Source organism: Phyllostomus discolor, chromosome 10 (genome assembly GCF_004126475.2).
Source record: "Phyllostomus discolor isolate MPI-MPIP mPhyDis1 chromosome 10, mPhyDis1.pri.v3, whole genome shotgun sequence".
Taxonomy (NCBI): domain Eukaryota; kingdom Metazoa; phylum Chordata; class Mammalia; order Chiroptera; family Phyllostomidae; genus Phyllostomus; species Phyllostomus discolor.
Window position 1 is genome coordinate 89,469,728 of NC_040912.2, and position 22,778 is coordinate 89,492,505.

Sequence of the window (22,778 nt, forward strand, 5' to 3'; positions counted from 1 at the left end):
TTTTAAAAAATTCAGAAGAAAGCTACGTGCTGTATACTGCCCTTGAAAATTCACAAAGAACAGCAGCGTATCCGATGACCACAGAAGATTCGAGCACAGAATTCTTTCCAGAGCTCTTTGCCGTCCATCCGTGCGGGGCGAGTTCAGAGTAGGCGCTGCTCTGCACAGAAACGCAACTCCCCGAGGCAGGCGCCGTGTCTCTGCCCCTTGCTCAGACCATGAGTGTGTGTTAGTATGTGATGAGGTCTCGTACGTGCCCTGCAGTGCAAGAGTGTGCATCAGCAGGGCCGTCACCAGACACGGAATAAGGACTCATCCACCTGAAACTCAGAAGTAATGAGAGGCCAACGGCAGAGGTCGCTGGAGAAGGCCGGCCGCGTGGACTTCCCTGGTTTAGATTCCGTATCGGGCTTGTGACGTGTTCCCCCTGCGCGTGGGATCCTCGCTGCTCTTCTGATCTGTAGGCAGACACTCCGGTAGCTCAGGAGAGATTCTGCTGCTGCTTGCTGATACGGCTGCATCTGCGTGACCTTCCTATCAGGTGGCTCCGAACATCGTGACCCAGCCGTGCCGTTGATACTGAATTTCCCACCGCTAAGGAGATGGCAGAAGGGCTTCTCGGGTTTCTCTTCTGGGGACAGTAAACATCAGTGGACGTTTTCTTGTATCTGTTACATGGGTTATGGTCAAACCCTCTGCCGCAATGATCGTCGGGTTTTGTTTTATTTATTTTTACTGATTGATTTAGAGAGAGAGGGGAAGGGAGAGAGGGAGACGGACGGACAGACAGACATCAGTTTGTTGGTCCACTCATTGATGCATTTATTGCTCGATTCTTGGATGTGCTCTGGCCTGAGAGCGAACCTGCAACCTTGGTGTATCAGGACGAGGCTCTGACCCACGGAGCCACCTGGCCAGGGCCTGTCATCAAACGTTTTTATCTCGGGACCTCAGTACAGCTGGAAAAAGTGAGGATCCCAAGAGCTTTGATTTGTAGAGATTTCACATACCAGTATTTAATGTGTTAGAAATTGAAGCTATGTTTAAAATATTTTTTAAAGTATAAGACACAAAAGAACAGTAAGAAACCTACTGCTTGTTAACATAACATACTTTTTTTGAAAAAAATTATATTTTCCAAAATAAAAAGATCAGTGGGAAGAGTGGCATTTTTTTTTCACGATTTTGCAAACCTTGTTAATGCGTAGCTTCATAGAAGCAGCTGGGTCCACATATCCAGTCTGTTGCCATCACATGCCATGCAGCCCCTAAAATACCCCACTCTACACTCCTGAGAGAACAAGAGTGAAAAAAGGAAACTAACACCTTAGTATTACTATGGAGCAGTTCGGTCCAATGTTGCATGGGCCCCTGGAACAGTCTCCAGGAGCCCCTGTCGTTCCCAGGCCACGGCGAGAGAATTCCCGCCCCGGTGCTCCCCGTGGTGTTGCAGAGGAAATGGGTTCCAGGGTCGGAGTCAAAGGACAGAGCGCAGCTCTCTGGCCTGCTCATCCTCAGCCCCCCAGGTGATGTGCAGCCTGGGGCCAACTGGAAACCCCTCTCCTTCCGGGGAAGGAAGGATATCCCTCAGGCCCCCAGGCAAGATGCGGCGAGAGAGCAGAGGTTGCTGCCTGACCTCAGGGCAGCCAGTCCCCAGAGGACGATGGGGGCTGGGGGTGCGCACTTGACCTGAGACCACTGACGGTAGTCAGAGCCCAGCGTGACACAGGGGCTGCTCACGGCAGTGTGGTGTTCCTGCAAGGGAGAAAACTCCGTAGCAAAGGGAAACCGTGGTTTGCACTTCGCAGATCTCGAAAACTGTTCAGGATTTACAGCCCACTTGGCCCCTTTAGCTACTTCCACTGCTCGTATATATACAAGTTCTTTCAACTACCATAAAATTATAACTGTATTTGAATAACCTCAATGAATATGCATTATTAAATTTGAATTTTATGACACAGAATTTGGTCACTTTTCATGTTTTAAGAAGCACAGACTACATGGTGACTCTCGATGTGCATATTTTTCAGTAATGTTTTCCAAGGGGCTCTTAGAGAGCATCTCAAGAGCATTATTTCTTCGGTGCGGGCAGGAAGCGGGGGCGGGGGAAGAGGAGCCCCCAGTGAGATAAGCAGACCTGTTTTCTTTTTGAGGCGTGTATAAACGGGCTACAACCCCAAAAATGATAATAATAGACGTCCTGGATACACCCAAAAGAAGAGTGTACAAGCTCTGATTTCTCCCACGTCTGGGTGTGGCTGGGGCACGGATGAAACACTGCTGTCAGTCTGAGAAGCGTGTGGGGGACCCAGACCGTGCCCACTCCCTCTCTCTCTCGCTGGAAGGCCGCCGACCGCCCCAGGGTGAAGCACAGCCGGACATGCCTTCCTGGGACTAACTGCGCTGTGTCCCCAAAATTTGTACATTGAGGTCCCGACCCACAGGACCTCCAGAGGTAACTAGGAGACAGGGTCTTTAAAGAGGCGGTTCGGTTGAAATGAGGCCATTGTGGGGGGGGTTCCTAATCGGATGTAACTGGGTCCTAGAAAGAAAAGGAGGCAAGGGTGCGGACACGCGGAGGCCGGGAGGAGGGACTGAGTGAGCACAGAGCGGGAAGCGTGCTGCGTGCACGTGAAGGGGAGGCTGCAGGGGAAGCCAAGTCTGCTGCTGGCGTGTGGGTGTGGGACCTCTGGCGTCCAGAACTGTGGGAGTGGGTTTTCCATTGCGGAAGCCCCCCATCTGCGCATCCTGTCACAGCAGCCCTGGCACACACACACACACACACCTCACACCCAGACGCTGACATGACTGGGGACCCCAGGGCGCCCCTGTCAGATTTCAGTTTATCCTCTAGTTTTCCATGTCTGTCAGAACACGAACATCAGATCACTTTTTTGAAGAACCAAAAGTTATACGAACACATACATTGTACGGTGAAAACTCTCTCTCATCCCTCACCTCCATCCGCCCCGTAGTATCTGTGGTGAGTGTATTCTTGCAAAGCTCTGCGTTACGATCTACAAGACCCCTTAAAAGTACAGGAGATCGAAGGGGCATGACTCAGTGACCTGTCCCCAAGATCGCGTCTGTAACCGTCACACAGGTGAAGAGGGGAAGGGAGTGTCACCGGGGTCCTGGTAAACCCCGATGTTCCCTCTGCCCCACTGCTGCTCCCTTCTGCCCGTGGGTGTCCACGGCCCTGACTTCCGACACCACGGACGGGTGTGCGAGCTCCTTTATTTTACAGAAAGGAGTTCTGCCTGGATTTTGTGCCTGGATTGCTTTGGCTCAATATTAAATTTGTCAGATTCTTCCATATTTTTGGACATAGACGTAGCTGATTTCGCTGTGATAGTGTTCCGTTGTATAAAATGCCACAGTTAAACTGTCGATGGACACTTGGATTATTTCCAGTTTTGAGCTGGTCACAGAAAGCCGTGAGCATTCTTGTCCGTACCTCTAGGTGCACGGGGCGGGTTTTCTGTCGGATCCGTTCTGTCCGTGCGTAGGACTGCCGGGCGGAAGACAATGTGAGTCTTCCACATAAGTGGGTAAAGGCAGAGGCTTAAAGCAGTCTTACTGGTGTACGTGTCTGCTGCCAGAGGGACTGACAGTTTGCTGTTCCACGTCCCCATTGACACGGGGTAGTCTGGTGGCTGTGCAGTGGCATCTCACTGAGGTGTTTAATTCTCGTTTTCTCGGATGCTAGTGAGATGAGCACCTGCCTATGGGTCTTGGGGTTCCCAGACATGACAGTTACAGACTCTTTCTCTTTTTTTCAGTGGTACGCCTGCCTGTCTGTCTCTTACTAATCTAGAGGAACTGTTTATGGACATTAGTTGTGTGCCTTTTTGTAGCCACATGTATCACACATTTCTTCTCTCACTTCGTTGCTTGTCTTTCTGTTCTTTCAATGGTGTCTTGTAATAGTAGCTTGTAATTCTTGATTTTAGTAATAGAGCCCTACGTTTTTTCATCATAATTGGTATCTGTCTCGGTCTGTTTGTGCCACTACAGATTGGGTGGCTGATAAACAGCAGAAGTTTAACTTTCACAGTTCTGTAGACTGAGAAGTTCACGGTCGAGTCACCAGCAGATGGTGTCTGGTGTGGATCCACCTCTTGGGTCACAGACGGCTGTCTGCCGTGTCCTTGAAGGTCAGGGTCAGCGAGGGAGCTCTGTGGGTGTGGCCACTGGGCCCATTCGTGAGGCTCCAGCTCCCGACCTGACCTGTGCCCCAGGCCTCACCCATGGCATCGTAACAGGTGTTATGGGACAGGTTAGGATTCCAACACACGCATCGTGGGGGAACACAGACTTTCAGTCCATGGCAGTATCTTTACGTGTAATCTAGGCAGATTTTTCCTGCCTGAAAATCATGATGATACTCTCCTGTGTAATTTCCTCGGAGTGTTATATTGTCTTTTGTTTTAAGTTTACGTTTCACCTGGACCTGTTTTTTGTCTGTAGGATAAAACAGGAGTCAAACATTTCTTTTCTGTCACTTCCTAACACCACTTGTTGTCAAGTCTTTCCTTTTCCCCCAGCATTTTGATGCCATCTGTATCATAAATCAAGGATCCATACATGTGTGGGTCTCGTTCTGGGCTCGATTTTTTACAGTATCCCATCATTCTGATTTTTTTTTCTATCCCTGGAACAATGTTACAATTGCTTTAGCTTCCTCATGCCCTGCTGTCCAGTGGAGTTAGTCATCTCACCGCGTCCTCCTCCTTCGGGTCATCTGTAGATGGACACAGCAGTTTAGACAGGTAATGGCTTTTGAAAAACATCATTTCTCCTTCTCTATGGAGGAAAATGATTTGATGTAACAAACTGCATTTCTCTGGTTCTCTCTGAATTACCAGTCCCGGAAACAAAAGCCGCACGCGGACCCCACTCAGCCGTGTCAGAGCCCCCGGCGGCGGGCGCGAGGGTGACTGCACACACGGGTTTAGCGCCTGCCTGTCCCCTTCTGTCCTGTTCCAGCCACTGCTGGGGTGTCTCCGGTCCTGTCCTGGACAGCTGCAGGGTGTCCAGTGCTCAGGCCACTGGGTCCGGTCCTACCTTCACGGCAAGTGAAGAAGCCACCTACTTACTGCAGTCCTCCTCAGTAGTAACCAGGTCACTTACTGCATCCTCCCTAGTAGTAACTGGAAAGCATTTGAGTGTCATCTCATTCCACTCAGAATTACCCCTCTTCCCCAGGCCTGGCCTGCTAACTAGGACCAAGCCGTAGCCCTCAGCTCTCGTCTTCCTTTAGGCCAAGAAGACTCGTGACTTGCTTCGTGCAGTGACCGCCTGGGCCCACCATTCCCCCAGCGAGCGGGCCATCGGAGTCCTGGAGGGATCATCGCGGAGGCTCCTCCGTTGGGGTTCTGCTGGACACTGTAGTAGAGAGTGTGGAAAAACAAGAATCAAACAACAATCGGTGTTTACTGAGGGCTGGGAGAGGCAGGTGAATTACCTGGTGGAACGCTTACGTCAGCACCTGTAACTGATGAGTGAGGAAGAGGACAAGCCAAGGTCACCTGAAGGCACTCCATGCCACCGCTGGTGAAATTGGAAGCAGAAAAGGGCACAGAAACCTGATGTGCGGCAAGGTGATGAACCAGTGGGATGTGCCTGGCTCCCAGGAGCGGTGGTGGGTGTGCAAGGGTCGGCTTTTAAGAGTTAAAACACATGCCTAAATATGGGTGGCCAGAATTAGCCTGAAGAACATTTCAGATGCACAAGGGAAAAGGGGATCATATAATAATGATGCTAATGCTCAGCTGTTCGACCAGCACTGACCAGAATGCTGTATCTCATCCCAACTGAGTTAAACACGGGACGAGCCCAGCGTCCTGAGGTCGGAGCGAGGAGACCGTGGCGGGTCATCCAGGCGTTGAGCTTCTTTCTTTCTTGTTTTTGAAACCCCAGAGATAAGCCTTTTCCCTTCTTTCCTGTAAGTTATGGTTATAAATAGCAGCCTACATTCAGGTGGTTCTTGAATGCAACATAAAACAAAGCTGGGAGGTTAAATAAAGACACAAATCATATGCAGGGAAGCCCCTGCACGTAGGTCAGAGAAGCCCAGTGAGTCCCGTCACCGCAGACAGCCGTCTGAACCACGTGCCCTCTGACTCTGCACCCTCCCGCCTCCCTCCCACTCCTGCCCTGCTCGTATCCGAGATCTTCCCCCCGGCTGCAGGAGACGCTTCTGTTTTCCTTCCAGCAATTAACTTATATCCCCTGTACCGAACCTCTCTCTCTCGTCTGCCTTAATGTTTTGTCTCTGTTTGGTCCCCAGAAATGTGCTGACGTGAATCTGTTTCTCTTTCTCCTGCCTCCTTCTAAATGGTTGTGCTTCCTTTTGATCTGTTCTGCTTTCTAGTGCAAGGGCATTTGATACTTCCTGGGGGAGCCAGCGAGGTGCCTCCTGTGTGCTCGTTGGCAATGAGCTGCCGCGGTCACTTACCAGATAGCGCAGGGCACCGGCGCACATGACGGCTCACGTGTTAAATGCTGGGGCCTGTGAACTGGACCTTCTCCACCTTCTCGGAGGTTGCCCTGCCCAGAGATGGCGTTATTAGTGATGTGTCCCACAGTTCCTCGGTGGGGGGGGGGGGACATTAAATAAAGGGAGAACATGTCTGTCAAGTAGTATTAAAATATTTACTTTAACATGAGCTTGCTAGAACTAGCTTAAACAAATTAGTTATTCCCAGTGGATTATTCTCACTGGTATATTGAGAATTTAGTCGCTGGCATTATAATTTTTATTTCAGAATCCCAATAATGGAATATTTATTATCTACTTTTAATTAATGTAATTCCCTTAAGAATGCTTATAATTATTTAAATGAGTCTGAACTTAATTAAAGAATTAAATTGGGAGATTAAAGTTAGTCAAAAGAGGTAAACTTTATTCTTAAAAGACTGTAAAAAATGAAACACGAAGAAAGAACAGCAGGGCAAGGGAACACGACTTTAGTAAAAAGGAACAGAAACTTAGCAGACAGATCGCTGGTGCGCCGCGGTGGGGAAACGTGGTGTCAGTGTGACTGTTCAGTCAGGGAAACACGGACTCGCCGTGAAGGGCCTGGGGAGCCGGATGCCTCCTAAAGGTGGGGTGACTAACTTCCGCGGGCCCCACCAGACCCGTGGCGGGCCGGGACCCTCGGTGACTCTCAGCATTTGTTGGATGAATAAGGGGGAAAGGTCTGTCTGGAAGTTTCAGCAGGTTCAGGAGGCCATGTTCAAGTCAGCCTGCAGACACAGTGCTTCAAGGAATCCACCCTCGGACCCTTAGAATGTGTGCGCCAGAGCTCTCACTCTGGGCTCGCAGAGTCTTTATCATACTCACCGGCATTTGGGGTGTCCAGGAGCGAAATGTAGGTTACATGTGGCACTTCCCACTTTTGGGAAACCAATACCTTCCCTTTCCCTCACAAAACCCATCGCCATCTCCCAGGAGTAGTGTTTCCCAAAACCCAGCATAAAAAAAAATACACCTGCAACTGAACAGACTTTTAACTGTGAATCTTGTCCTCCTCCCAGATTCCTGTTAAAGCCCAGCCCACAGTGTGGCGTGTTTGGAGCTAGGGCTGTAATGAAAGCTAAACAAGGTTGTGCGGGTGGAGCCCTAGTCCGGTAGGACAGGGTTCCTTATGACAACAGGAAAGGACACCGGTGGCGCGCAGAGGAAAGGCCATGCGGGGACAGATTATGTGCAGCCCCGGACACTGTGCCTCATCGGGGAAAGGTGGCCCCCTCCCCTTCTGGGTTCTCTTCTCACAAGAGCAAAGCAGATCCATAAAAACAAGGGCGCTCGTACACTTTATTCTCTCCATCAAACTGCCACTAAATCAAGTTTTGCATTGTTCAGAATTTGCATGGCCCCACAAGTTTGGGCCGCTCACTCCTTTTTTTAATGGTGTGTGCTATCTCTCAATTAACAGTGATGTATTTTTATTGCCTTTCTTCCGAGGGGAGGATTCACATGCCTTTTAATTTGTGTAAGCTGGACTGCATCATAAACGGTTCACCCTGTAAATTACAGAGTAAGCTTGCCAATAAAGATGACCTTGTTTATTAAAATCTAATTAAGTTTTCGAGTGTCCCTAAGAGGGTTACTGGGTTTTGGTTTTTCTCCAAACATCAAAGACCCAGTTGGCTAAACTTAACCACAAAGCTCGACTCTCACTGTGAAATTACCTAGTTGGTTTTTCCTTCGGTTGTTTTCTCCTAGAATTCAAGCCCGAGAATCTTTTCACAGAATGTGTCGGCCATCGTAGTGCAGGAAGGCCAGGCGGACCTTGCCTGATTAGTTCTGACGGGAAGAGACCTGGGTGCTCTTTGCTCACTGCATCAGAAATAACAGGATGCTGAACTCGCTGTTTGGATGCCCCAGCAATGGTCACTGAAGTCCTAATTATGTGCTTTCTATATGCTGTCTGCATGCATACGCCCTTCATGAGCTTTGCTTCCAAGCTGGGAAAATAATGTTGGCAAATTGATGGCAGACACATGTGACAAAACATAATTAATTGATTCAGCCCCCGGTCTGCAAACAAACTCTCCCGCTGCTGCAAACTCCTACTTCTGTCCTGCTGTTCCTCCCTGCTTCTCCACGCTCCTTCCAACTTCAAAGCAAGAGTTTGGGGTTGGTCTCCGTTCTCTCCTGTCCTGTTTGCTTATCAGCCACTGCAATTCTCCTTCGCCACTTCAGTGGGAGTCTTGGCAAGATGTCCACCAGTGACCTTCACATTCACAAACCTGCTGTGCACACTTGAATTTGGGGACTAGGGATTGTTGCGACTTTGAATATAATTGACCGCTTCCCCCCCCCCCCCCGCAAGCTCTCTATTCCCTGGGCTTGTACGTAATTCTCTCGGCCCCCTTCCCAGTTTTAGATCACTGGTGTTCGGCTTCCTCGAGGCACCCTTCTCCCTCCAGGACTGAGACCCACAGTAATGATACGCCTCTTCCCAGGGCGGCCTCCCAGCTCCCACTGGTCCCAGGCAACTGAGAGAGGACGTTATGGAGCTTTACTTGTGTTTGGATCATCTCATCCTGGAGAGAGAGTGGTTTTCATCACTGAAGCAGAGGCCTTGCTCACGTGTTTACATCCCACAGCATCTCCAAGATACTGATAATATAAAGCAGGTATTGATCGTCTCAAGGGACCTGCAGGGCTCGGAGACGGGGAAAGGAGAATGAGTCCACCTTCAGGCAGGTCTCTCGCTTCCACTCGGGGCACAGAGTGGCCTGCTGAGGCGCAGTGGGAGCGACAGCATGTGTCAGAGACGGCGTGATGTGTGCAGAGAAAAGATCCTGGTGGTTGTTAATGTGAGAACAGTTTCGGTGGGTCCATGTTGCCTGCAGGGGGTGTTGGAAATGGCAGTGGGAAGAAAAAGCAGTGCTTTCTCATTCAAAGGAAAACGCTCGTAGCATTGGAAAGCAGTTCCCTTTAGCATGTTCAAATACAAAAAAAAAAAACAAAAACCAAAAACTCAGGGTATTTCGGACTTCCTTCTGAAGCCAGATTCACAAGAGCTGATGTTCTTTTGGGTGGACCAGTCTATCTGAGTAAAAACGTAGGAGGTCGCAGACCCAGTTTCTTACGTGATCATGGGGCTCCGTGGGGACAGTGAAGAATCACTGTATACAGAGATTAAATTAAAATTGTGATGTTATGAAGATTGCCTACATTTACAGTTTTTTCCAAATCCGGGGAGGGGACCATATACTAGGTTTCCTCCTTCTGTCTCGGATTCTCAGCTCCAGCTCCAAGGCCATGCGCAAAACTAGGGCAGCGAGCCCCTCACGTTCGTGAGCTGGCTTGTGTAGTTTCCTACCTGAGGTGACCGGAGAGAAGCCTGAAACCCCCTGGAGAAGCCTCCGAGGCCGGTGGGAAAGGCTTCCTTCCAGCGTTGGCTGCACCGTCTGTCTGCTCCCAGCCTTCACCACCGTCACCAGTGGGGAGGGGGAGTTCAAGGGGATGAACCGGAGAGCTTAGCCCACGACTGCCGCAGTGGGCCCAGGACTGGCCCACACCTGCCCTCGGTGCCCTGCCGGCCTTCCCGGTGGAGGGCGAGGGGGCGGTACCCGTGGCTGCCCCGGCGGAGCTCAGTGGGACAGAATGCCTGCAGGCCAGAGGTGGGACCTGTGGGATGAAGCCTACCCTGAGCAACCCTGAAAGGAACCCACCCAAGGGCCCTGGAGCCTGGAGCAAGACGGGAGGTGAGCCCTGCAAAGCAGAGGGGCATCCTGAGAAACCAGACGCGCCTGGCGCTCCAGGGTCTGCATTGTCTCCTGGTGAGAAATGAGGCTCCCGGAGCTCAGAGCACACCGGCACCACCCGGTCTGTGTTGAAAGTGTGCGGGGCGGTGTGAGTGGAGGCTTTCCACGGGCTGCCCTGCGATGCCGGGGGTTCTCCCCGTGCAGAGGAGCTCTGTACAGGTGGAATGTCCTTCACAGAAGGGAAATCGTGCCCTGCTTTGTGAGCTGCCCTGGGTCTGCTCATCCCAGTGCCCTTTGGGTTGAAATAATCTGTGTGCCGAAGAGGAGTGTTTTGAATTGCATATTTCTGTGCCATTCAGACCAGAGCACACCATAACTTATCTACACAGAGAAACAGTGGCCTACACACACTTAGCAACTTGCTTTTGCATAGCTGCAGAGTCGAATCAGGGCTCCAGCCTCTCAGGTCTAATTGTTGTGCCCCTTCCACTGTATTAATTACATATGAGGCTTCTCATCCAAGACTACTTTCTGAAGGGAAGGAAAAATGAAACCTCAGCTACACACAGGGAATAATAAAAATGTTTCAAGGGCCTTTAAGGAACTCCAGCTACCAGAAGGGTCTCCTTCCTCATCTCCCACGGTTGATAGTAAGCACCTACCGGTCACTGTTTCAGGACTGTGCCCAGTTAATGTCTGTGTACGTTCATGTACTTACTCCATCGTGAACCGTATGGAGGCCGCTACTCTTGGGTGCCCACTAGTCTCTGGTTTATAAAGCCACGTGAGACAATGTGTCTGACCCCAGGGAACTTACATTCCAGAAGGAAAATCATAGAAGAACATTTCGCGTAGAATCCTGAAATGGTTCTAAGGGTGCATTCTAAGAGGTTGTAAACTGAACAGATAATTACCTTGCATTCATAAAAGGCCTGTGCTATTCCCACTGAAAAGGAGTAATTGAATCTGTAATTACTTTCCTTTCATAGGGGATGCAGACGTGGATTCTAAAGATCTAATTGGAATGGTTGTTTTCTTAATGACTCTAATTACTTCGTCGAGGACACCACCTCACACCCATTGAGGAGAGTTCAGTAGTCGGTGGTGACCGAGGACACCACTGGAAGTGTTTTAAAAGTTCTCCTCGATTGGGTGTTCAGCAGTCCTCTTACTTGTTTCAGTGGCCGAGGGCCCCGCCGGGCTGCGACAGCCCCAGCTGCACCCGACTCTGGTGAATGCGCCTGGGGGAGCTGGCAGATGTGCTCGACGGTGGAAGTCGGGCTGCTCTGTAAGACTGTGTCCTGGCTGGCGTAGCTCAGTGGATTGAGCGCGGGCTGTGAACCAAAGCACCACGGGTTCAATTCCCAGTCAGGGCACAAGCTTGGGTTGCAGGCCATGGCCTCCAGCAACCGCACATTGATGTTTCTCTCTCTCTCTTTCTCCCTCCCTTCCCTCTCTAAAAATGAATAAATAAAATCTTTTTAAAAATTGTGATTAAAAAAAAAAAAGACTGTGTTGTCGGTCCCTCCCCGCCCCGTCCTCAGTTCAGTGATGCCAGGGACCTTCCCCCGCCCCGCACCCCAGTCTAGCCCCCACCGCTCACGGAGGTCTGCTTTCCCAGAGTAGCCTTTTGCCTCCTTAAGGCGTTGCCATTAAAAATGAATGTAGGGGAAGAGGCCACATCATTCACTGACCGTGGGCTTTAACAGGGGCCGCGGCAGGGGAAGGGTGCCGTTGATGTCCTGTCAGGGCGGGGCGGTGGGGCGGTTCCCCAGGCGGAGGGGACTAAAGACAAGGAATAAAAATTCTTCCTTACTTAAAGTGTTTTTAACTAGAAGTGGCCTTGACTGGAGTCTGTAGACCCTTTTGTGGACATCACATGTGAACTAGGCAGCCTTTGGATTCATACCCCGAAAAAGCACCTCATTCCCGGGTGCAGTCTGCCTCTCTGTGTGAGAGAGGTGTTCCTGAGTAAGTATTCGGGAATCGGCATGTGTCAACTTCAATGTCTGCCCCTGTTTCCTGGCGCCTCCCAAGTTGCGAGGATCAGACGAGATCACTCACAGGAAAACACTGAGCATGGTTTGGAATTCTGTACAACTCTGAGTCATTTGTGCGCTCTTTTCTTTAAGGGGCCAGAGTAAGAAGAACAGTGCAGAGACCTTTAATTTTAAAAATGAATCTAACATTTTTAGTGGAAGTTATTAGGAGAGTAATAACTTTCTAAGGACATTCTTGAAGGTTTTCACCTTTTGGCCTGTCTCGTCTGTTGACTGGCGAACAGGCGCAGCGCCTCTGGGCGCGGCTGTGAGGAGGCAGGAGAGATGGAGAGAGTGGACGCAAAGGCTTCTGGGTGTGCCTGTAGGTGAACATGCTGTTTGAACCAGAAAGCACATAAAAGGTTCCACGCAGTTCAGAAGCAGCCCTGGAGGTGAGGAATGGATGTCAGGACAGGACAGTTGCAGACAGTGACGGCGGAACAGAATTCTGCCGTTGGGCACGTCCTGGGATGCCACGGATGTTCGGTGTTTGGAAAACGGGGTAGTCACATTTTAAAGGTAGTTGGGGAAGGAGACAGGCGTGGCTGGTCAGGGTACAGGGTGTGGGTCCTGAATGAAGAACGAGGATGAGACTGGAACAGGGCTGAAGCGGGTGGGGTGTTCTGTGCCGTGGGAAAATCCTGACTCCCGTGAAAGGCTTTTCATGGAGGTCCAGGGTGAGGGGAGCAGGCTGGAGGCACGGGCCTGGGAAGGGGGTTCTGAGCTCCCGTACAGGAAAGTGTGGTCGGTGGGATGCGTGAATATCGGTAGAAACTTCACAAGGTGGGTAAGCCCCTGAAAAAAAAAGAGTCAGGAAAGACTCTGCAGCCCCAGGCCCACAGTCACAGCGAGGAAGACTCTGGGACCGGAGAGGATGCCACTTCCTCGTCCCGCACCCCGGCCCTCGCAGTGGGACATGCAGTTATAGAGTTCTCCACCCCCGCCAGTGGGTGTTCATGACTGTCCCCAGTCCTTTCGTAACGCTGCTGTGTTGAGGTGTGGTTTACGTGCTGTGACACCCTCCCATTTTAAGTATACAGGGTCCGGCACAAGTGACGCCCCCTGTTTTTTATTATAAAATCATAAGCATGTAATTCTGTTACGTAACAACACCACACTTGAATATGACATTTTAGGTGAAACGTTCCAATCACAACTGTAAATTATCACACCCGTGCCACTACCCTAGCGACCACACTCCAGCAGGCCTCACGTCGGCTGCACCCTGCACAATTCTCAGGGACTCCAGGTGAGCTCGCCCTGCTGTCCAGCAGACCCCCCAACTCCTGTGAGACTTCTGTTCGCCGCTGATCTCTGTGCCCACTCCCAGCCCCAGCAGCCCCTCCGGCCCGCTTTCCCCTTCTGTCTCCGTGGGTTTGCCTCTCCCGACGTCTCATCTAACCAGGAACCCAGCGTACGTGCTCTGTGTGGCAGGGTCTTTTCACTTGGCGTGCCGGTTTTGGGGTGTACTCATTCTGCACTTCGTGCTCATGCTCTCCTCCTGTGGTTGCCGAGTGACGTCCTTTGTACGGACATACCGCACTCTGTTGACCCATTTGCCGGGCCAGGGACACCTGGGTCGGCCCCACCGTGGGACTCTTGTGAGTAAAGGCGCCGCGAGCGTGCGTGCACCTGAAAGTCTTTGTGTGGACGCACACTTTCCTTCCTCCGGAGCCGACATCCAGGAGTGGGAGTCCTGGGTCCCAGGGCACATCGTGTGTAACCTCTAAGGAACCGCCAAACTGGGGTCCGAGAGGGCTGTCCCGCCGCACGGCCCCGCTGGCAACGCGGGTGATTCCAGTTTCCCCGCGTGCTTGTCAGCCTGCTTTGTTGTAGCTGTTTCTGTTACTTTCTGTCTCTTTTACTGTTTCCTGACCTCCTGGATTCTTCCAGAAGTTTCCAGCCTTGGTGACACTGTGACGGAAATGCATGGGAGCTCACTGACTGTAATTGTTTCTCTAAGTGACCAGTTACCCCCAGACGTTACAAAGGACCGTCTTCCCTGTGGGAATCGGAGAGCAGATTCCCAGCGTGCCCTCCTTCCAGTGGTGGGGAGGGGCCAGGCTCACAGCAACTGAGCCGGGGTGTTTGGTTTTCTCCAGAGGGTTTGGTTTGGTTTGGTTGCTTTCTCACCATGGGAAGGGCAAGACCACACAGCCTGGAGGCTCGTTTCCCACCAAGAGAAGAAAAGAAAGCGGGGGGAGAACAGCAGGGCAGAGGGGGATTCCCCAGGAAAATGGTACCGAAGCCACGTGCCAGCGGTGCTACCGAGCGGGGAGGGGGTTCAGCCGCCCACCTCCACCCACAGGCAGATGCGGAGGCAGAGGTTTGGGGAGAAAGGGGAGGAGGTCTTCTTTCACAGGCGGCTGTGCAGTCTGGGAGGGTGGTGGGCCCTCGTCTCAAAGCCCATCCCCCGCAGAGCACCCGGAGGAAATCCGGCTGGCCGCCGTGCCCCTCCAGACGAGGCCCAGGCTGTGCCTTCCCCGTTCAGAACACCACCCTCGGGACCGCAGACGGCGGCAGCAAGGCCGTCCAGGTAGCGGAGCTTGTTTCTGGCCGCAGTCTGGCCCAGGGCGCCTTCTGGAGTCCACCCGTGGGACCCACGCTGCCCTCGCCAGGTGGCTTTCAGGACCTGGCCAGTCTGCAAAACACTTCCATCACACACCCACACCGGGGGTCCCTGAGGAAGGGAGCATGTCTCTCCCTTCCCTCAGCTTAAATCTCCAGGCCCGAACCTCTGTGCGCTCCACGGGGGTCCCGCCCCTGCAGCCGCTCCCAGCCTTTTCCCCATTCGACTGACCCGACAGCACCTCGCCCTGCCGCCACGTGGACCTTGACTGTGCACAGGCCACTGCGAACTCCGGTTTCACCTGCAGCCGGGGGGTAGGAGGGCTTCTTTCTCTGTCAGTCACTCTCGCTGCCTTCGCACACGCTCAGTGCAGTGACTTCCTCCAGCGCGGCTCTGCGGTGTAGTGGGGAATTTGTCGCCACGCACGGAGCTACTGGGGCCAAGCCACGCTGCACCTGCCCTGGGCGGTTCCCTCCCGTGGCCCCAAGGTCTGGCCAGGTCTGTCTTGTCAGTAGTGACAAGTCAGCGAAACAAAATGCACAGAACCAGGTTTCACAGTAACGACCAGGCTGATGGAAAGATTGGGCAACACCTGAGCCCGGGCCTCTTTGAAGTGGCTGATGGAATTTTTCTCATGTGCAAACCCCCTAGCAGATGGACTGAGATCATGCTAACACGATAAGTCCTTACTGATCATCTTCCTGAATTAGGTTGACCTCGGTTGGCAGGGATCATAACTTTGAACAAACACTTGTTTTGCTTGCTAAATAAATTCTGCGCGGGAGCTAAGGTGGGCGTCTTACAGCTGTCTCGAAGGGCCCCTCTTCGGATCTCGGTTTCTTCTCTGTGCGCCCACCCGTCGTGTGTGTCGGAGGGGGCTGTGGGCTGTGCTGCAGCGTCGCATCAGACACCTTGCACCGTTCTGGCCACCCTGTCACCATCCGTGACTTTGTCTCCAGCCCAGCCCACTGCGAGCATTGTGAGTTTCACACACTGTCTTGTGTGACTTTCAAGTCTGTGCAGCCCTGTTTAGCCATCTCATTGAAAGTGATTGAGGAAGTAACTTTATCTTTTTTTCTCAGCTAATGATTACTCTTCCCGTTTTCCTGGTTTGGTTAGAGATTTCTGTTATAAATACTAGCTGAACTACAACCTTCTGTAAACTTTAATATTAAAATCAGTGGTTGATTTGGAGGTGAGGTAGTTCTAGACCTTTTTTACTTAGTGTGTAAGTGAAGGAAGAGACACATGTGCATAAAGGCTTACAGATATCTTTAAACTGACTACTTACAAATAAATAACTTCAACATTTAAGGAAGATACGTGTATCTAAAAAGACATCTTTTCACCCCATCTGTAAATGAAAATTAAAAGACAAAGGCTTTTAAGTGACATTGTGGTTTTTCAGTTTTCTTCTGTTTTGGGGGCGGGGGGGGTTGCCCCTTTCTCTTGTTTTGGTGGGAAGCCGTAATTTGGGATCCAGCTAATCTAGACCTGAACCTGTAGCCTGCACTTAGGAGCCAGTGACCTCAGTCCAGAGCAGTTTTCTGAGTCTCCTCCCTCTTAGCAACAGAACGGAGACGGGGGGTGGCTGTGAGGGAGAACTGGTCTCAGATCAGCTGTTACGTATGAGAAGTAGTCCCGTGTGCCCGAGTACGCAGTGTGTGATGTCCTACTGTTACTGTTGCTTATGAGTTAGTGTTCTTTATATTTTCTTGATCCTCACCCTAGCCTTAGAATATTTTCGAACACACACAAGTAAAAAAATAATACATCAGTTCTAATGAAGTTATATTTTATGTTCAATATAAAACAGCACCTTTTAAAGTAACAAAGTTGAAATAAATATTTAATCAACAATATGAATAGAAATTACTTATTTTACTCTGATTTTTTAGTGACTGCAGTGTAATGGAATACGTATTATTTTATTTAATCTTGGATTGCTGATTTGAATATCTGCCTCTCTGTTTTTGTTCATTTTGATACTTTATTGGGTATCAGAGTTAACGTTAAAAAATGTTAACTAAAGTACATTTATCACACTAAATTAAAGTACATTATTGAGTCTACCTAATGAATCATGTTAATTTTTTAGTTTCATTGACCAGCAGCGCAAAGGTTTTGATAAATTGTGCCTTGTAAATTTCTATCATCTCTGGTGTTAATCAGTTCAAATTGCGAAATAACTGAATAATGGCCATTTTACTCTTAAAAATTGAGTCCAAACACAGTGGAACTCTACATTTGTAAGATGATTATAATGATTAAAAATTATATTTTCAAGTTATAAAAGTATATAGATATGTGAATTCTTATAAAATTATACATATCAATTTTGGCAATAAAATTACATAATGATTGGAATATATAATTCCAAACATTTGTTTTCAAAATGCCGTTATTAGCACAATTTTTGATATAATTATCACTCATTATAAATGAATCAGCTAAGGTCTGAATTCGCATTCACTGCTGGTGGAAATGCCAATTAATACAAGCTCTTGAGGAAATTGTTTGAAAATACCTACTTGAGTTAAACATACATAAATGAAAGTATATACCAAAGCTAATGACATGAGCCAGTATTTCCGCTTTGGGGTAAATGCCCGACGGTATCTAGCCCTTACAAGCAACACGGTAGTGAGAATGTCCCTGAAGCTTTGTTCACAAGAACCAAACACTGGAACCAGCCCAAAGGACAACAGGAGAAATGTTCATCCTCATTGTAGTGTAGTGGCACATTTTCACGAACACAGCACAATTTTATTCAAAACATTGTTTTACTAAACAATGGATGCACCCCACAGGTACAAGGTCACGTGAAAGGAGCCAGGCACAGAAGAATGCATAGTGACTCTGTGTATATCACAGAATATCGTGGAGGTTCTCCCTTTCAAAGATCTTTTTAAAAATTTAAGCATGTTCTATTTTATAAAAAAACCACAGTTTGCATTCAGCACCGTTCTGTAGTAGTGCAGCCACACCACCTCCTGGCCGCCGGGACAGTTCAACGGCGAGCGTGCCGACCGGCCGTGGGCGCCCAGTCTCCCTTCAGAGCAAACATGCGCTGCCCCAGAGGTGACCCGGCTGCCTGCCGCGGAGGGCAAAGCCAGCAAAAGAGTTAGTGAAGGCATCTCTCCCCATTAGGTCAAGTAAACTGTGGTCTAAACGGTTTCTTTCCCCACTCAGACTTCCCGGCGCCTCTGCAGCCACACCTGACTGCGGAGATGAGTTGAGTGACAGCCGCCTGCTACGTGACAGTCCGAGGGCCGTTTGCTCAGTGGACCCTCAGAGGAGAGAGGCGGGTAGTGGTGATGTGGAGCAGGGCTGGGGCTGGCAAGCTTTGAGAGCCACGCAGTCTCTGCCACAAGTGCTCACCTCTCCAGCTGTCCCAAATCAGTTTTCTTTTCTGCGGTCAGCTGTATATACAATTTCAAAGTTGTTATTTACATCCAGACAGAAAGTCGTGTAGAAAAGTGAACTTTCGCAATGACTCTGTACCGATTTCTGCCTGGCGCTCGTCCAGCCCTGAGCGGGGGCGTCCCTCGGCCGCAGCAGCACGGACGAGGGTGCGGGACAGGGGTTTCCTGGGGGCTGAGGGGACGGGTTTCCTGGGGGCTGAAACCTGTGCTGGGCGTCACTGCCGTGAGCCCGTCCCCAGCTACGTCTCCTGGACGTCTGTGCTTCGCCCCAGAGTCAGTGCTTCGCACGCAACCCTCTTCACCCTCTTCCCTGACTTAGGGTGGGCGTGGGGAAGAGTTGGGAGACCCGAGACGAGGTAAGTACACGGCAACCAGGAGGAGGAGTCTGAGTGGAAAACCGGGCCGAGGCTCCACCCCTCATTCCAGAGGGAAACGGGCACCTGGGGAGCAGCACCTGCTGTGTGTTGGGAGCTTCCCCGAACCCTTTCAGTGGCGACAGAAACAAGAAGAGGTGACGATGCATGGCAGGGGGGGAAGCCTCAGACGCAGCAGGGTATTGTTTTGAATAGGGTTTTGTTTCATAGATTATGTGAGAGAGACAGTTGACTTTGTTGAACTTTTGATTCCGTGACAACAGCAAACTCCGCTGTGTGCTCAGCGTCTGGGTGTGTGCTTCAAGCAGCTCGGTCGGTCGTCTGCTGGCAGCCCAGAACGGCATGCGGCGTATCGGTCATGACTCTGGAACTCGGGGCATCACTTCTGTCTTCCAGAAGTTCCAGATGCAAGATGAGGAGCAACTGCAGATGTCACAGTCGCTCCTCAGCGGTGCAAGGCCCCCCAAGGGAGGAGCAAGGAGAGGTCTTTTGCTCCGGTTCCCCTTGGCGAACTTCTGAACATCCACTGGCACGTAGTCAAGTCTTAGACAGCTTCAGCGATGCTCAGAAAGGGCCTGTATCTGACTCAGCCTCCTGACCCTGTTCTCTTTCCCTGTCATCCAGGAGGAAGGACGCTGGCTTCTTATCGCACAAAGACCACCTGCCGGTGAGCCAGGTGGTGGTGGGCGACACTGACCGGCAGGGCTCGGAAGCGAAGCTGAGTGTGGGCCCCCTGCGCTGCCAAGGAGACAGTAAGTGAACCCGGCGGCCGTGGCTTGCATTTTCTCGGTGTTTCCTCCCAGCCACCAGAGGGGGGGCAGGAAGGAGACGTCTCTTCTCTCCCTCCTGGAGAAACACCCTACGATGCCAGCAGCCCAGTGGAGAGCCAGGTAGACCCTAACACAGAGCAGGAGGTGGCGGCCGTAAAGTCTTCCGCTCACGGAGCCTAGGTCTGGGCACGAGATGTAGATACCCGTCTTCCTGGCGTTCGCCCACGTAACAGCTCGGCCCGCCTAAGTTTGTGGTGACGTACACATAGCAATGCCGACAGCGTAAAGGCAGCTCTCGACAGCTGTGATTCCACTGCGTGCGGCTGTTAATGCCATTAGCGCGACTATATATATCACCATAAACGGGGTTTATGGTGGTATAAATAGTGCCATTATGGTTTAATGTATCACTGTAAACTTGGATGATGGTCATATAAAGCTTGACATTATCGCTATCAAATTTCATCATCATCAGAGTTCGATAGTCCCTTGTAAGCCAAAGATGGTCTCGGTACCTTCGTCTGGCTCTCCAGGTTCGGAGAGTCACGGGGGGCCGCTGGCTGGGACGGTGGGCAGCCGGGAGGCAGAGTGGCGGTGCCGCCTAATCAGGGCACATTAGGGTTTCTGCTGTCTGGTACCCTCCGGTGTGCTTTATGTGCCGCCAGAGGGAGGCGAAGACAGGTTGCTGTGGGGATTCTGCAGCGAGCATCCTGGGGACCATTCTGGTCTCTGCCCGTGACTGGCGCACCTCCCCTGGGGGCTCTCTGCCTTGGTGATTGTGTCCTGGGCAGCGGGAGACCTCGATTCTGTTCCCTGTGTGAGTGACATGCCGGGAGGCCTCGGGCAGACCCCCCATTTGCTGGGCTGTGGTAATGGGAAGACCACCTGCATCCAGCCCCTCCTGGGGAGGCCAGAAAGGTTTCAGCGCCCGGGTCGGACTCCTCCCAGCAGAGCATTCGGTGAGATGCAGTATCACCACCACCCCGCCAGCAGGGGAGACGCAGAGCTGCTCGATGCAGTCAGCCATTGCGTCCACCCAAAGAGGCGTCCTAAGGGCGTACCGGTCCCTGTTAACTGGTGACCATTTAGTAAAGGGAGGCTGCTGGTCACCAGACGAGGTCGTGTTCTGGGTACAGACGAGAGATGGAGCTGGTGCTGGTTTTTCTCTTCTCACTCGGAGGACGTGAAAAGGCTGCCTGTGAGTGGAGACCGGCCCAGAGAGCTTGATCCTGCAGTGACTAAGCAATAACGCTTCGTGTGTCTAGCCCGGCTTAGCCATTATGGTTTAGCCATTATGCAGTAAGGTGTTCAGCTTCAACCGTTTGAGAAGAAATAGTGACATAAAATAATGGTATGCATTTTTGCACAGAAATTTTGAGAGATGGACTATAGTTTCAGTCTCCAAAATAGGCAGGTTCTCGTGTCGTCTAATAAAAATCATGTCTTTATGTCATAATTACTCATAAATATATACAGGTAAGCTGTTTCTCACTTAGTTTTAATTCCGAAGGTTGCTTTGAGTTAGAGAAGGGGTTCCCATTAAGTAATTGATTCACTCAATATAGTTATAAAAATCCCGCTTCTGCAAACTTTTGTTACCATTCTTAAAGAGAGGATTCCAGCTACATTAAATAGTATCTGTGGCAGTATATTAACAGTTTATTAGCTTGCTTTTTCGTAATCAACTACATCCACCTTCGGGAAGAATATATTGCATGTCTGCCCGTCCTCCAGCACGTCCCTGGGCACTCTGGGGCACGAGGTCCCTGCATCTGAGAGTCTGTGTCCCTTCTGTCCATTCACGTGTGTTGTCCTGTAGATTCCACGTGTGAGTGAGACCCTGCGGCGGTGTCCTTCTCTGGCTGGCTTGTTTCACTTAGCACAACACCTTCTAACTCCACCCCTGCTGTCGGAGAGGGGCCGGAGGACTGGGCGGAGAAGGGGAGGGGCCGAGAAGCACAGACTGGCAGTGACAGAAGGCTCCCGGGGCTGCGCAGTCCAGCGAGGGGGATCTAGGCAGTAATACCGTGGTGGCCGTGTGGTCCCTGGCGGGTCCTGGAAATATCAGGGGGCCACTTTGTAAAGCGTATGCTCGTTTAACCACTACGCCACGCACATGAAAAAGTATTGGAAAATGCAAAACGTTTTATGATTTAATACTAGACTGTGCAATACAAAATTACTGCAACTGGTGCTCAAGGAAGGGGTGATGAATGGTGTGTTTGAGGCAGACTTTGTGTTTAGAAAGAGGCTGTAGGGGACGTGTGACGGTCGGTACATCTGCATTTCTCTCCCAGGGCTTTGTTCTTAGGGACACACCGAGGACCCTCGATAAGACTACGGGTTCTCCAATTCCTGGACACCGTGAGGTTTCGGTCTTCTTCCAGTGCTGGGCTTCCGAGGCCCTTAATCTGTGTTTTATCTGTGCTTGAGGAAAACAAAAGCACAGCCAGTATTTAATTAGAGATTGTAGAATACTTCTGTGTCCGAGGTGTGTGTGTGTGTGTGTGTGTGTGTGTGTACACAGAGAGAGAGGTAGTGAGACTCCTTTTCCTCAGGCGCCTGTGACTGTCACGCCTCCCACCCGAGCTGCCGGGTAGCAGGCGGCAGTCTCGGTGGCCGCCATCACTCGGAGGGCCCCGTGACAGAAGCAGCGTTCCACATCACAGCCTTTTCCAGCATTCACATATGTACGATTGCCTTGGCTACAGAGCCCCTCCCCCCATGAGACGGGTAAGGTAATAAACATCAGCCTCTCGGTCTCACAAATGAACAGAACATTTCCTTTAAAATGTCACTCACACGCCACACTTCTGCACCCCCCGGCCCCCCCACCGGCAGCCTCCGGGGAGCCCCAGCAGGAAAAGCCGAGCAGAGAACAGGAACGGCTCTCTCCCCGCAAGGTTGGGGTTGCTTTTCCCACTGCGCTGTCTCCCCTGAGCCAACCGCCGGTCACATTGGTTTAAAAACACGTCACTCGGGTCTCATCCCCCGGCTCCCACCACCCACTCACGCCCGTTACCAATGCCACATGAGTGTCCCGGGGCTTAAAATCCAATTTTTGTAATTTAAAAAGTGCTATAGAGCATTTATCCTGTTGTTTATAGAGATTAACCTGCTGTCATTTACTGAAGTCTGTGCAAAGCCGCCGTTTAAAAAAAAAAAAACAAGTCCATTGTTGAGAAAGTCTCTCTCTGTTTGAGAAGCCGGGCGATGGCAGCCACCAGCAGAAGCCCCCCCTTGAGTTAGGCCCCGGCTCCGTCCTGGCTCTCGGAGGGTGGAACCCTTTCTGCGGCTCCGGCCGAGCGACGCGGCGGCTCCGACCAGCTTCCCCGTGGATGTGCCCGCTGAGTTTCATCTTTACTGTGATT

The 22,778-nt window shown here is 51.1% G+C and overlaps 1 protein-coding gene across 1 annotated transcript in view; it reads left to right on the forward strand.

Annotated features, from left to right (window-relative positions):
* Positions 1-22,778, forward strand: part of CNTNAP2 (contactin associated protein 2) — a 1,722,722-nt gene that overhangs the window by 1,329,221 nt on the left and 370,723 nt on the right. Inside the window, exon 15 of the mRNA XM_028525626.2 lies at positions 19,262-19,389. Coding sequence (XP_028381427.1) covers positions 19,262-19,389 — 128 coding nt within the window. The remainder of the gene's footprint in view (positions 1-19,261; positions 19,390-22,778) is intronic.